The following is a 17,020-nucleotide window of genomic DNA, read 5'->3' as shown; positions in this document are numbered from 1 at the left end:
TCTCGCCAGATTAGCTGACGTCCAGAATCGCTGCTGAGGTTGAATCTACTCTCATTAGTAAGGAGTACCTAAGTAAAGATTTTTGTGGTTGTAACCTTTAGAAATATTGTTGGTCCTTAAGTTTTGCACACCAGTGTATTAGTCTATTTAACATATGATCTCACAAAAAAAAAAAAAAAAAAAAAAAAAAAACACCCTCCATCCTGCCACGAATATTCTATCTTTTCCGTCCCTAAAGTCCATAATCCTAAACTACTAAAAGACTGGTGGTCTACTGCTCTCTTTTAACCATTCTGTCTCTTTTAACTTCACAAATTCTGTCTTCTCTTTTCTCCCACATTTACTATGGGAAGAAGGGCATCTCTACTATCACTACTCTCTTAGAAACTACTTTTCTTGCATCAAATGCTATCAACTTTATAATTCTACTGCTTATGCAAGTGCCCCTCTGCTCATGCTGATGATATTAAAATCAGGGCTATCTCTATTTGAATTCACAAGACACAGAAAAACAATTTATTTATTAATAATGCTATTGTAGTGGTCATTTTAAATGTGGGAACATAAATTTTCCCACATATCTTTATCCAAGAAAACCTTGATTTTTACCCTTGTTATTGGTTCTCTGTTATAAAGACCTGGGAGTAATCTTCGATACTAAACTTAGTTTTAATTCTCACATAAAATGTGGGATGCGGCTTTAGAGACAACAGCTGCTTCATATCTCTAATCCAGTTACTATTCTTTGCTATATAAAAACCATTCTTCTTTCTTCCATCTCATATGCTGTTGAAATATGCTTATCTACCACTCTCCTATATCAAGTCGCCTCTTTGTGGAATGTCGGCTAGAATATCGGCTAATAACATGGGTGAACTTTCAAACTGGCCATGAACATACTAAAAAAGACAATATCACTACAATGATAGAAAATTTAAACTGGGTTCTACTCAAAAAGTTGGGTCACATTAAATGTTTACAGGCTGTTTGTTGGTTGGCATATTCTCCCAGGTGTAATAGATGGAAGCGTTTATTAATTCCTATTGCTAATTGAATCTTTTCTCTTGATTGATCCTTGCCACATCTATCACTCATACACCCACTGATATAGCAATGCCTTCAGTGGGTGCTGGATTATATCTGATGAGGACATAGGTGATAGTAGTTGGTCCAGGTACAGGTTCTGGGTAACAGCTTTCTTGGTGATCACTGCTCTCTGGTGGCAAAGAAGTTAAACAACGTAACATAACAAAAACAAACAACATACTAATCACATCTGGCCTATTTTACCTGAGTTTTGTATCTGCACAGAATATATATGATGGAATTGAACTGGTGTTCCAACTTCCACCTAACATCAGCCGAATACACATATATATCCATTGCTCAAGATTATTCAGCAGCTTAACGTTGATACAGTTTTATTCTCTGTAGATGACCAATATTGCAAGGAAAGTACTGACACTATCCTATCTTATAATCTGTAGGTCTGTGTGTGTGTGTTTATTATTATTATTAGTAGTATAAGTGATTCTTGATGTAAACCCTTCTGGTCTTGGATATAGGGCAAGTTGTGTCCAGTTAAGCATGTATTCACCTGGTGCAATAAATAAATGGATATTTTGCATTTACTCCTAATCCAGCTCCTCTTGTTCTCTCCATTAATATATGTTTTTTGAACCATGGTCATTTGAGTCAAGTTTGTTAACATCTCACCTCTCTAAACTTCATACTTCTATTCTTAAGGCAGACTACAGTACAAAATTTGACTTATCACTTTTTTTCCCAATAGATAACCTGTTACAAAGTATCAGTTCCCATCATCCAAGATGTAAAGAAAAAGTTTACCTGCAGAGACCACAGGTTCAATCCTCATCTATACTAAATATAAATTTAATTATAATGAAATAAATATTGCTTCTACCAACAAAACACAGTCAAAATAAGTGAAGTTTATTAAAAATAAAGTACATGGAACTGATAGATAAAATAAAATATAAAATACAGTGTGTACAAATTAAAAATGAAATTATATACAGCCAATAAATAATAAAAGAAAAACTATTAATATAAAAAGAATAAAAGCGATAAAACATGGATGAAAATAAAAGTGATAAAACATGGATGAAAATAAAAGTGATAAAACATGGATGAAAATAAAAGTGATAAAACATGGATGAAAATAAAAGTGATAAAATAAGCATGAAGAAGCTTTCAAGGTGATCAGCCTCTTTATCAACTTAAACAAGATACACGATAACAAATCCTTATATTATGTAGAGATGGAGATGTCATGTGATGGGTTGCCAACCTCGGAGATTTTATGGCTTATCCAAGCCACACAAAATGGACGATGCTTTGTATCCTATTGCCGCTTGTTGTGACATCTTGACGTATGAACTCTCCAAACACTTGGAGAGTTCATGGTTGGCAATCGTGCTCATTTCTTATGAATTATTAGAGATTTTGATATTTTGGAGAACGAGGTCATGATTTCCTTCATTGTGGTTTTCCTGTTCATGTCTATTCCACTACAGCCAGCAACTGATTTCGCTAGGCAATTGTTGGACAGGGATTCCACACTAGGGGATGGGGAGAAACGACCTTACTCTCCATTGAGGATATTTGTTAGGTCACATTTCAGTGATTCCCTATATAGACAGATAGTGCCCTATATAGTGCCTCCATAGACAATATCACTATGGAAGTCTTGGAAGAGGTCATACTTGTAGGTTTGTCCGTTCCTGTCAGACTCTGGCGCAGACACAATGACAAATTTGCAGTTATTTCTCGGGGGTCGGTGATGCTCCTCCTCCATTTCCATTTACTATGGAAATGGAAGTGAATAATGCTCTTCCATTCTTGGATGTTTTGGTCTGTCGTGCAGGTTATCAATTAGTTACTTCAGTTTACAGAAAACCTATGTATTTAGCATTAGCATTAGCATTTAGCATTAGTAGAGGCATTTGATGCAAGAAAGCAAGCTTATGCAGCATCAGCCAAAAAAAAAAAAAAAAAAAAAACCACTTCCACTTCACCCCTCTGTTCGTTCAAAATACCTGTCCAGCTGAGCCTTAAACTTATTTAGGCTATCAACCTCCACCACAAGGGATGGAAGTCTGTTCCACCAACCAACCACCTGCTGGCTAAAGACAAATTTCCGCACGTCTATCCTACATCTGTCTTTCCTCAATTTGAATTTATGCCCTCTCAGGTGATTATTCTGAGCTAGAGGAAGAATCCCATCAGCATTGAGCATGCTTAAACCATTCAAAGCTTTATACACCTCTATCAGATCACCTCGCTGGTGCCTAGTCTCCAGACATTGTAATTTGCAAAGCTTAAGCCTTTCTTCGTAAGAGCACCCCTTTGTTCCATTCACTAATCTTGTTGCCCTTCTCTGTACTCGTTCCAGCAGCTCTACATCCTTCTTGAAATGAGGCCTCCAGACCTGTATACAGTACTCTAGGTGTGGCCTGACCATCGCCTTATACAATGGAATAATCACCTCCTTATCCCTGCTGGAAAAATTCCTGTATATCATTGACAATACTCCATGAGCTACTCTTGCAGCCCGTCTGCACTGCTCAGAGAACTTCATATCTGCCTGCACAACCACCCCCAAGTCCCTTTCATTCTCTACCACTGTCAGTGTTGTACCACAGAGTTGATACGTTGCTCTGGGGTTGCTGTTTCCCATGTGTAGTACTTTACATTTGTCAACGTTAAACTTCATTTGCCACCTCTCAGCCCATCTGCTCAACCTTTCCAGATCCTGTTGCAGCAGCATAGTGTCAGTAGTGTCCTTGACAACCCTGCCAACCTTTGTATCGTCTGCAAACTTGGACATTAATCCCGATATACCATCATCAATATCATTTATAAATACAGAAAACAATAATGGACCCAACACTGAGCCCTGAGGGACTCCACTAATAACATCAGTCCACGATGAGCAGTGTCCATTGATTACCACTCTCTGTCTTCTCCCCCTCAACCACCCCTTTATCCATAGCGGCAATTTGCCTCCAATGTCACACTGCTCCAATTTGTGTAGCAGTCTTCCATGTGCAACAGTATCAAAAGCCTTTCTAAGATCCAAGTATATAATATCAAAGTTATTCCCTGCATCCAGTTCTTTTGTGACTGCATCATAGTATCCAATCAAGTTGGTCAGGCAAGACTTCCCCTTAACAAAACCATGCTGTGTCTGAGCTATAACTGAAGTCTTGTCTAAATGATCCTGCAGTGCGTCTTTAACCAGTGCCTCCATTAATTTTCCTGGAACAGAAGTTAAGCTCACAGGTCTATAATTACTTGTGTCAGCCTTTGATCCTCCTTTGTGAATTGGGGTCACATTTGCACATTTCCAGTCTATGGGTACCTCCCCTGAGTCCAAGGAAGCTCTCATAATTATGGCTAAGGGTTTGCTTACTTCCTTTGCTGCCTCCTTTAATATAACTGGATAGATCCCATCCACCCCGGGTGCCTTTCTTGTGTTTATCTTCAACAGTTTCTCCTCCACTTTACTCCCAGTTATTTCAAGATTCTGTAACTTACTGCTAGAGTTGAATACACCTCTGGCATTCCCCTCGCTGAATAACTCCTCATGTGTGAATGTCGATGCAAAATATTCATTTAGTTTGTTAGCCACCTGAGCAGGATCATCAACACTTGACCCATCAATATCAAGTGGACCAATCTGATTCATCCCTTTCCTTCTAGAGTTTACATAAGTAAAGAACTCTTTGCTGTTTTTCTTTGCATCCCTTGCCAAGGATTTCTCGTAATCTGCCTTCGCCTGCCTAACCTCCTTTGTAACTTGGTTGCATATCAACTTGTATCTATCATAGGCTTCTGTGTCATGTGTTAATTTGTAAGTATCCCATGCATTTTTCTTCTCTGCCATATGCCTCATTAGTTCATCTGACATCCATTTTGGCCTAAACCTTGAACAATATTTCTTAGTTGGTATGTAAAGCCTAGTAGCTTCCAAGATAAGTTCTTTGAATGCTTCCCATTTTGAATTTGCTGTTGGTAACATCATCAGTTGGTCCCACTGTATAGAATTTAAATACTGTCTCAGTCCATCGTAGTCGCCTTTACGGAAGCAATAACCCTTCCCTTTACCCCTAATGGTAGTTACCTCTTTGAGTAAATCCCACTTCAGCACACTGTGATCACTGCCACCTAGTGGTTCATTTATCTGCAGATTCTTAATGCATGAAGAATCACTGCTGATAATCAAATCAAGAGTATTACTCCCTCTAGTTGCCTCCCGAACATGCTGATGTAGAAAACAATCATCCAATAAATCCACAAAAGCCCTGCTAGTGTGTGAGTATCCAGCCCCCAAATTCCAGTCAATATCTGGGAAATTAAAATCTCCCATTATAAGACACTCTGATTTACTGGCCCACTCTATTTCCCTGTACAGTTCCTTATTATACTCATCAGAGTCATTAGGCCTATAGCACACTCCTACTCTCAATTTTGATCTCCCAATGTTAATGTCACACCAAACTGACTCCACACTGCACTGTCCAGCGATATCGACTGGCTTCACTTCCTTGGTTTTTATGTGTTTCTTAACTAATAGCATAACACCTCCCCCCTTCCTATCCTGTCTATCCTTTCTGTAGACGTTGTACTCCCCAAATTGCAGTTCCGCATCCCTTATATCTGTGTGACACCACGTCTCTGATATTCCAACAATATCTGCCTTCGATGTTTTGAGCAATACCTCAAATTCATCAAATTTATTTACTAAACTCCTAGCATTGGTGTACACGCAAGTATACATGCACCTGTTTCTATTCTTAGCTACCCTAACACAACCCATGTGTTTACTTGTACCACAATGGCTCCCAGCAGTCTCTGAAATACCATGCATCTTGTTTTTCAGGCTTCTGCTCATTCTAATAGAAGCAGTGCAAGAATCTCTTTCACCTCTGCCAGTGGCTACTGTCAATCTATTGGTCTTTGTCTCCCCCCAAGCTAGCAGTTTTCCGACCCACCTAACACTGCCTCGATAGCATCAGCAAATATTCTTGCACCCTTTCTATTTAAGTGTATCCCATCCCTGTAGAAGCAATCTCTCCTGTTAACAAGTACAGTCCAGGCTGAAAAAAATTCTACCCCTTGAGCCTTGCACAATCTTTCCAGGGCCGAATTGATCGACAAGGCTCTCATCATATACTCCCTCCTATCGTGTCTGGGCAGAATTGCAGACACTTTCAAATTCAACCCTAATTCTCGGCTTTTGTTCAACAGTGACCTGTACTTGTTAAGTAATTCTGCCGGTCTCCTACTCTTAATATTATTAGTGCCAACGTGTACAACTATATCACCTTTTGTGCCCTTAAAAGATGATATTCGCTCTACAACGTCATCAACCTTTGCCCCTGGCAGACATACTGGGGACGTATTGGGGACAGTTTACCAACTATAAATCTGCACATGCCCCAGGGCATCCTCATAGCATGGCAAAGGTATTGTCCAATCGTGCATGGCCACACTGTCACTATGCTACAGACAGGGAAGCTGAGTTTGCCAGAATCAGGATGGAACTGTCCAAATGCAGCTATCCTCCTCATGTTCTGGATAAGGTTCACCTTTATGGTAGTGGGTCTATTTCCCACCATAACCAGGACAGTTCACTTATTGCCACTGCTTACATTCTCCACTATCTGGATGTTTCTGCACATCTTGCCAGGGTGTTGCGCCTTCACACATCTTCCAGTAAAAAAACAATACTCTGCTCAATGTGAAAATTTCTGACTAGCTTTCCAAATAGTAGTAGTGGCATGTGATGCAAGAAAGCAAGTGTATGAGCTTATGCAGCATCAGCCAAAAAAAAAAAACGCCATTCCCTCCAAATGCCTATCCGTTCCTCCTTAAATTTATTCAACCTATCAACTTCCACAACGACAGATGGAAGTTTGTTCCAGCAATTAACCACCCGCTGACTAAAGGCAAATTTCCACACATCTATTCTACATCTGTCTTTTCTTAATTTGAATTTATGCCCCCATCAGAATTCAGCGTGTTCAACCCATTCAAAGCCTTATATACCTCAATCAGATCACCACGCAGGTGCCTAGTCTCCAGCCACTGCAATTTGCAGAACTTTAGCCTCTCTTGGTAAGAGGATCCCTTCATTCCCCTCACCAATCTTGTTGCCCATCTCTGTACATTCTCAAGTAAATCTACATCCTTCCTAAAATGAGGCCTCCAGACCTGTACGCAGTACTCAAGGCGTGGCCTGATCATTGCCTTATACAGAGGGACAATCACCTCCTTCTCCCTGCTAGCAAAATTCCTATATATCATTGACAAAACCCCATGACCTGCCCTGGCAGCCTGTCTGCATTGCTCAGAAAACTTCATATCTGAATGCACAATTACTCCCAGGTCTTTTTCATTTTCTACCACCTTAAGTGTAGTACCACACAGTTGGTACGTTTCTCAGGGGGTTACTTCTACCCATATGCAGTACTTTGCATTTGTCAAGGTTCAACTTCAGTTGCCACTTCTTAGCCCATCTGCTAAAATTATCTAGATCCTGTTGCAGTAGCACACTGCCATTACTGTTATTAACAACTCTGCCAACCTTTGTATCATCTCCAAACTTCGACATTAAGCCTGATATACCTTCATCAATATCATTGATAAATATACAAAACAACAGTGGACCTAACACCGAACCCTGTGGGACACCACTAATAACATTAGTCCACGAAGAGCAGCACCCATTGATTACCACCCTCTGTCTTCTCCCACTTAACCATCCTTTTATCCATTGTACCAACTTACCCTTAATACCATTCTGCTCCAATTTGTACAATAGTCTTCCATGCGCAACAGTGTCAAAAGCTTTCCTGAAATCCAAATATATGATATAAAAATTTTTTTTTGCATCCAGTTCCTTTGTAACTACATCATAATATCCTATCAAATTTGTCAGACAAGACTTTCCCTTAACAAACCCATGCTGTGTCTGAATTATTGCTGCAGTCTTGTCTAGATGATCCTGCAATGCATCTTTAACCAGTGACTCCATTATTTTACCCGGAACACAAGTTAAACTAACTGGTCTGTAATTACTCGTGTCACCCTTCGATCCCCCTATGTGAATTGGGGATACATTTGCACATCTCCAGTCCGTGGGAACCTCCCCCGAGTCCAAGGATGCTCTCATAATTATGGCTAAGGGTTTGCTTAGTTGCTTTGCCGCCTCCTTTAATATAACTGGATAGATCCCATTCACCCCAGGTGCTTTTCTTATGGTTAACTTCAATAATTTCTCCTCCACTTTGCTTCCAGTTATTACAAAATCATTAAGTATCCTGTTACAATTTGATAACCTTCTGCCATTTTCAAACCTTAATAATTCCTCATGTGCGAATGTAGATGCAAAATACTTATTCAGTTTGTTTGCTATCTGAGCAGGATCATCAACAGTCAAACCATCAATGTCAAGTGGACCAATCAGATTCATTCCCTTCCTTTTAGAGTTTATATAAGTAAAGAAATCCTTGCTGTTTTTCTTAGCATCTTTTGCCAGGGATTTCTCGTAATCTGCCTTCGCCTGCCTAACCTCCTTTGTGACCTGATTATAGACTAGCTTATATCTGCCATAGGCTTCTGAGTCGCTTGATAATTTATATGCATCCCATGCATTTTTCTTCTCTGTTACGAGTCTCATTAGTTCATTTGATAACCATTTAGGCCTAAACCTTGAACAATATTTCTTAATAGGTATGAAACTTTTAGTAGCATCCACGATTAATTCCTTGAATGCTTCCCACTTAGAATTTACTGTTGGTAACATTGTCAGTTGATCCCACTGTACAGAATTTAAAAACTGTCTGAGACCACCGTACTCACCTTTACGGAAGCAAAAACACTTTCCTTTACCCCTGATAGTAATTAAATCTTTAAGTAAATCCCACATCAGTACACTGTGATCACTGCCACCTAGTGGTTCCTTTATCTGCATATTCTTAATACAAGAATGATCAATGCTGATAACCAGATCAAGAGTATTACTTTCTCTGGTTGCCTCTCGAACAAGCTGCTGCAGAAAACAATCATCCAATAAATCCACAAAAGTCTGACTAGTGTGTGAGTGACCAACCCACAAGTTCCAGTCAATATCTGGGAAGTTAAAATCGTCCATTATAAGACATTCTGATTTACTAGCCCACTCTATTTCTCTGTACAATTGTTCATTGTACTCATTCGAGTCATTAGGCCTATAACACACTCCTACTCTTATTTTTGCTTTCGCAGTGCTTATGTCACACCAAACTGACTCAACAGTGCACTGTTCATCTATATCAACTGGATGCACTTCTGTTGATTTTATGTTTTTCTTAATTAACAGCATAACACCTCCTCCCTTTCTATCCTTTCTGTACCCATTGTACTCCCCAAATTCCAGTTCTGCATTCCTTATATCTGTGTGACACCACGTCTCTGCTATTCCAACAATATCCGCCTTTGATGTCTTGACCAACACTTCAAATTCATCAAATTTATTTACTATACTTCTAGCATTGGTATACATGCAAGCATACATGCACCTACTCCTATTTCTAGTTACCCTAACACATCCCATATATACCCACCTATTTCAGGACTGCCATCCGTCCCTGAAACTCCCAACACCACACTCCAGGTCGCTACTTATTCTAATAGAAGTTGTGCAAGAATCACCTTCACCCCTGCCTACGGCTACTGTTAAACTATTAGTCCTTGTATCCCCCCCAAGCTATCAGTTTTCCGACCCACCTAACACTGCCTCGATAGCATCAGCAAATATTCTTGCAATCTTTCTATTTAAGTGTATCCCATCCCTATAGAAGCAGTCTCTCCTGTTAACAAGTACAGTCCAGGCTGAAAAAAATTCTACCCCTTGAGCCTTGCACATTCTTTCCAGGGCCGAATTGATCGACAAGGCTCTCATCATATACTCCCGTCTATCATGTCTGGGCAGAATTGCAGATACTTTCAAATTCAACCCTAATTCTCGGCTTTTGTAACTGTCTTACATCCTCCTTATTCAAATGACTTAGCTTCACATGGTTTTTATTATTTTTTTTCAAAAATGATTTTCCAGTGATGTAGAAGTTATGGCAACTACAAACTCAGTCCTGGAATTTTTGTTTCTGTCTTGTACATATGAGGACAAATCATAAAGGTTTCAATGTTTTATTTGTGTAGTTACAAAGAAATTTGTAGTCTTTCTCAACAAAACTGCTATGAACATTCAAGAGTTTATTCCAACATTTGATGAGATTTTTGGAACACTTCAGGAATGTGTTGCGACTACTAACACCATTGCTGTTAAGGATATATTTTCTTCCAAGGTATCATTTAAGATGAGGAATCAGAGAGCCATCTGTTTCCTCATGGAGATTATTTTTTTTATGATGTTTTGGCTTTGGCAACATTAGCATTACCTCTTCATTTTTCCCCTTCTACTTCTGTTCTTTGGAACAACCTTCCTTCTTATGTATTTCTTTAAAATGATTAGCGCCTACAGAAATTCATGTCCAGTGTTAAATATCTTTTGTCCTCATAACTCTAACACAGTACTAGTGTACTACAGGTTCCAATAACCTTTCTTGTTTGGGATTACCATACCATTTTATTAGCAAAATAAATACATAAAAAAACACTAAAAATATACATATTTGACATTTTTTTTTCTCACTTTTTTATTTTCTTACCTTTTTTTTTTAGTAACAACCAAGAGATCAGTGAAAAGGAAAAAATAGAGAGCAGTTTTAGTCCACCGACTGCTACGACTAAATGTTCTTTTACTGTTTGCATCCAAATGTAGATGGACCAATTCTCCTCGTTTTACAAGCCAACGAGATGACGAGATCAGACCCGTTGCCTAAACAGGAGATAAGAAGAGTAAAACAAGATCTCTGGATTTATTTTCTAAATAATTTTTGAATAATGAGAATAAACTATATACTAGCACATCCTACACAATGAATTCTTTATTAAGATAAATTAATTTTATGTCTGGTTAGCAAGAAAGTTAAAAATTCACTGAATTTAGCCAAACAATAATTATAAGAACTTCTTTGGTTTTTTTTTTTTTAAATAAAAAAACGACCAGAGAAGTTCTTATAATTATGGGCATCATCAAAATCAGTTATGCCTGGGGAAGGTTTGTTTGTTTGTTATTTGGTTTTTAGGAGCATTAGCAACTAAGGCCATATTGCTCCGGGGATATGCGGTGGTCACGGGCTCGAACCCCGGTCTAATCAAGAAGCATGTGCTATGCACTACTGCTCCTGCTCACCTGGCTATGGAGGTGCCCACCTGCCTGGGGAAGAGGGAGATACAAGTACATGCTAATGCAAATCAGTCCTCCTTCTCAGAGGATTGATTGATTGTTCTGCAAGTTTTCTATGTACAATCAACATTTCAGTGACATATTTATATTACATAATACAACAGCTCAGTAGTTCACACTTTGGAAAACCACTGCAATAGCTGATTACACTTGCATTATATTCAGAACTATGGCATAACCAAGTGCACCATATTGATTCTGCACTGTATTTTCATTTGCATCCAATTTTTTTGTTTTGAATGAATTTTATTTCTTTTACAAAGTGACTGTGAAACCATTCTGAAAAAAAGTTTGGCACTGTAACATTAAATTCTCATTTAGGAATACAGTAAACCTCCGCTATTTGCGGTATCTGTATTCGCGGTTTCGCGTATTCGCGATCGCTGATTTACTATAAAATGAAACCTAAAAAATGTGAATTTTAAAGCGCCGTGAATATTTTCCGCCATAAAAAAAACATGGGCGTGGCTAAAATTATCTTTCCCGGTCAAAACAGCACTCAGTGGGTGAGGGGAGAGGGGTGACAAAATCGGGAGCGTGAATGTTTCTCGCTAATCCTTGTTCAGTTTGTGTTATGCGCTTGTTATGGAAGGTTTCGTCGTTTGCTTTTAATTTATATGCTTATAAATTGAATAAATTTATCAATTTATAAATTGATATGCTTACAAAAGTGATAAATCTACCGTTTTGCAGTGTAAAACAGACTTTTTCGAGTGTGTTAACGGAAGAAAGTGACTTAATTGTGGACAAGTTCTTTCTAACCCGTACAAAAATATGGCTACGAATAACAAGAGAAATGTGAAAATATCAAATAAGGTGATGACATTAGCGAATAAAATTGAGTTATTAGATAAAATTTCTAATGGTGAAAGTGTCTCCTCAGTGGCAAAACATTATAAAACCAATGAGTCAACGGTACGATCAATCAAGAAATCGGAAGAAAAAATCCGCCGTAGTGTCCGTGAAAACGCGCTAATTGCTTCAAAAATTTGCTCTGTAACTCGTGATGTTAAATTAGAAAAAATGGAAAAGGCTTTAAATCTGTGGATAGAAGACCGAACTCGAAATAAAATTCCGTTAAATTCGCTCATCATTCGTGAAAACGCAAAACTCCTTATCAACGCTTTAGCGAAACTGGTGATAGCACTGGCGGGATAAGTTTTTTAGCTAGCAAAGACGCTGGTTTGAAAGATTTGTTTGAAATTTCTAATAAATATTACATTTAATATTAAATTGTTTCTTATTTTCATTTCGATGCCATATGCTTGCATTTCACTATGTACTGTCTATGTATATAGTCATATTATGAAGGTACATATAATACATAGACAAAATTTTAGACTAGTTTGTTTTTCTTATATATTTCATACTTTGGAACGGAACCCCTTTATTACTATGGGAGCCATAACTCAGTATTCGCGTTTTCGGTATTCGCGGCATTTCTCAGGAACGTAACCCCCGCGAATAGCGGGGGTTTGCTGTATATCCATTCTGTATAAACAAAATACATGTATATATATATAAAAATAAACCGACTCAAATTATAGAGGATCCAAGTTAGTGAGATTTACAGTACAGGTTTTTTACTAATGACTGTTTTCCCCAATTGCATTTCACAATGCTTCTAAATCTTTTCACTAACAAGAAACGGGCACATTCAATGGGTTGTAAATTGGGCCAAACTTGTGTGATTAAATAATATTTAACAACACAAAAATATGTTGATGGAGATGCACTGGCAGCTAACTTCTGGAATTGGCTGCCAATACATCTGGGGCCTAAACAGTCCTCAGATAGTGACAGTATTTCTGCCAAACTTCACAGTTGGGATAATAACTCACTCCAGTACACAACATAGTTCAGATCTCTACCACACCCAAAGACATGTGCTATATCAGAAAATCAGAGCACTACATAGCATTCATTGTTCCAGGAATGACAACCAATAGTCCAAAGCCAGAACCACAAGAAACCCCAGATAGTCAGTATCTCAGTTAAACTTCACAGTTAAGAAAACACAATCTGGTAAACAATATTCTTCAGGCATCTGCCACACCCAAACATGGCTATCAGATCGGAAAACAGTGTACTATGCACTGTATTTTCACTCCACTAAGTACCCTCCTCCTTAAATATTGTTTCATCTTTGTACCAATATCAGTTCCTGTAGGCTCCCTTGGACCCTTGGTTGACAGTATTTGATGGAGATTGATAGGATTTACATATCCTTCTTCTGTGCACCTTGCAGCCTCTTTCTGTCAATTTCTGCAGTCTATCCAAATGTTTCCTGGCTGTATTAGCAAAATTGCATTTTCATCCAGTAATTACTAATGATATTAAGAGTAGGAGACCGACAGAATTACTTAACAAGTACAGGTCACTATTGAACAAAAGCCGAGAATTAGGGTTGAATTTGAAAGTGTCTGCAATTCTGCCCAGACACGATAGGAGGGAGTATATGATGAGAGCCTTGTCGATCAATTCGGCCCTGGAAAGATTGTGCAAGGCTCAAGCGGTAGAATTTTTTTCAGCCTGGACTGTACTTGTTAACAGGAGAGATTGCTTCTACAGGGATGGGATACACTTAAATAGAAAGGGTGCAAGAATATTTGCTGATGCTATCGAGGCAGTGTTAGGTGTCGGAAAACTGCTAGCTTGGGGGGAGACGAAGACCAATAGATTGACAGTAGCCACTGGCAGAGGTGAAAGAGAACAAGATGCTTGATATTTCAGAGACTGCTGGGAGCCATTGCGGTACAAGTAAACACATGGGTTGTGTTAGGGTAGCTAAGAATAGAAACAGGTGCAAGTACACTTGCGTGTACACCAATGCTAGGAGTTCAGTAAATAAATTTGATGAAATTGAGGTATTGCTCAAAACATCAAAGGCAGATATTGTTGGGATATCAGAGACGTGGTGTCACACAGATATAAGGGATGCAGAACTGGAATTTGGGGAGTACAACATCTACAGAAAGGATAGACAGGATAGGAAGGGGGGAGGGGGTATGCTATTAGTTAAGAAACACATAAAAACCAAGGAAGTGAAGCCAGTCGACATCACTGGACAGTGCAGTGTTGAGTCAGTTTGGTGTGACATAAGCAATGGGAGATCAAAATTGAGAGTAGGAGTGTGCTATAGGCCTAATGACTCTGATGAGTATAATAAGAAACTGTACAGGGAAATAGAGTGGGCCAGTAAATCAGAGAGTCTTATAATGGGAGATTTTAATTTCCCAGATATTGACTGAAATTTGGGGGCTGGTCACTGACACACTAGCAGGGCTTTTGTGGATGGATTTATTGGATGATTGTTTTCTACATCAGCATGTTCGGGAGGCAACTAGAGGGAGTAATACTCTTGATTTGATTATCAGCAGTGATTCTTCATGCATTAAGAATCTGCAGATAAATGAACCACTAGGTGGCAGTGATCACAGTGTGCTGAAGTGGGATTTACTCAAAGAGGTAACTACCATTAGGGGTAAAGGGAAGGGTTATTGCTTCCATAAAGGCGACTACGATGGACTGAGACAGTATTTAAATTCTATACAGTGGGACCAACTGATGATGTTACCAACAGCAAATTCAAAATGGGAAGCATTCAAAGAACTTATCTTAGAAGCTACTAGGCTTTAAATACCAACTAAGAAATATTGATTCAAGGTTTAGGCCAAAATGGATGTCAGATGAACTAATGAGGCATATGGCAGAGAAGAAAAATGCATGGGATACTTACAAATTAACACATGACACAGAAGCCTATGATAGATACAAGTTGATAAGCAACCAAGTTACAAAGGAGGTTAGGCAGGGGAAGGCAGATTACGAGAAATCCTTGGCAAGGGATGCAAAGAAAAACAGCAAAGAGTTCTTTACTTATGTAAACTCTAGAAGAAAGGGCATGAATCAGATTGGTCCACTTGATATTGATGGGTCAACTGTTGATGATCCTGCTCAGGTAGCTAACAAACTATTTGAATATTTTGCATCGACATTCACACATGAGGAGTTATTCAGCGAGGGGAATGCCAGAGGTGTATTCAACTCTAGCAGTAAGCTACAGAATCTTGAAATAACTGGGAGTAAAGTGGAGAAGAAACTGTTGAAGATAAACACAAGAAAGGCACCCGGGGTGGATGGGATCTATCCAGTTATATTAAAGGATTATGAGAGCTTCCTTGGACTCAGGGAGGTACCCATAGACTGGAAATGTGCAAATGTGACCCCAATTCACAAAGGAGGATCAAAGGCTGACACAAGTAATTATAGACCTGTGAGCTTAACTTCTGTTCCAGGAAAATTAATGGAGGCACTGGTTAAAGAAGCACTGCAGGATCATTTAGACAAGACTTCAGTTATAGCTCGGACACAGCATGGTTTTGTTAAGGGGAAGTCTTGCCTGACCAATTTGATTGGATACTATGATGCAGTCACAAAAGAACTGGATGCAGGGAATAGCTTTGATATTATATACTTGGATCTTAGAAAGGCTTTTGATACTGTTGCACATGGAAGACTGCTACACAAATTGGAGCAGTGTGACATTGGAGGCAAATTGCTGCTATGGATAAAGGGGTGGTTGAGGGGGAGAAGACAGAGAGTGGTAATCAATGGACACTGCTCATCGTGGACTAATGTTATTAGTGGAGTCCCTCAGGGCTCAGTGTTGGGTCCATTATTGTTTTCTGTATTTATAAATGATATTGATGATGGTATATCAAGCTTAATGTCCACGTTTGCAGACGATACAAAGGTTGGCAGGGTTGACAAGGACACTACTGACACTATGCTGCTGCAACAGGATCTGGAAAGGTTAAGCAGATGGGCTGAGAGGTGGCAAATGAAGTTTAACATTGACAAATGTAAAGTACTACACATGGGAAACAGCAACCCCAGAGCAACGTATCAACTCTGTGGTACTACACTGACAGTGGTAGAGAATGAAAGGGACTTGGGGGTGGTTGTGCAGGCAGATATGAAGTTCTCTGAGCAGTGCAGACGGGCTGCAAGAGTAGCTCATGGAGTATTGTCAATGATATACAGGAATTTTTCCAGCAGGGATAAGGAGGTGATTATTCCCTTGTATAAGGCAATGGTCAGGCCAAACCTAGAGTACTGTATACAGGTCTGGAGGCCTCATTTCAAGAAGGATGTAGAGCTACTCGAACGAGTACAGAGAAGGGCAACAAGATTAGTGAATGGAACAAAGGGGTGCTCTTACGAAGAAAGGCTTAAGTTTTGCAAATTACAGTGTCTGGAGACTAGGCACCAGCGAGGTGATCTGATAGAGGTGTATAAAGCCTTGAATGGTTTGAGCATGCTCAATGCTGATGGGATTCTTCCTCTTGCTCAGAAAAATCACCTGAGAGGACATAAATTCAAATTGAGGAAAGACAGATGTAGGATGGACGTGCGGAAATTTGCCTTTAGCCAGTGGGTGGTTGGTTGGTGGAACAGACTTCCATCCCTTGTAGTGGAGGTTGATAGCCTAAATAAGTTTAAGGCTCAGCTGGACAGGTATTTTGAACGAACAGAGGGGTGAAGTGGAAGTGGGTTTTTTTTTTTTTTTTTTTTTTGGCTGATGCTGCATAAGCTTGCTTTCTTGCATCAAATGCCTCTACTAATGCTAATGCTAATTAC

The 17,020-nt window shown here is 39.2% G+C and overlaps 1 protein-coding gene across 1 annotated transcript in view; it reads right to left on the bottom strand.

The window, feature by feature from the left end:
* LOC150076004 (uncharacterized) overlaps positions 1-17,020 on the bottom strand; it is a 220,368-nt gene that overhangs the window by 18,816 nt on the left and 184,532 nt on the right. The window contains exon 13 of the mRNA XM_090387231.1: positions 10,737-10,906. Coding sequence (XP_090243357.1) covers positions 10,737-10,906 — 170 coding nt within the window. The remainder of the gene's footprint in view (positions 1-10,736; positions 10,907-17,020) is intronic.

Source organism: Mastigoproctus giganteus, chromosome 13 (assembly GCF_048544385.1).
Source record: "Mastigoproctus giganteus isolate SK-2022 chromosome 13, ASM4854438v1, whole genome shotgun sequence".
Lineage (NCBI taxonomy): Eukaryota > Metazoa > Arthropoda > Arachnida > Uropygi > Thelyphonidae > Mastigoproctus > Mastigoproctus giganteus.
Note: the sequence above shows the minus strand (reverse complement) of the source record. Positions and strands in the feature narration are given on the sequence as shown.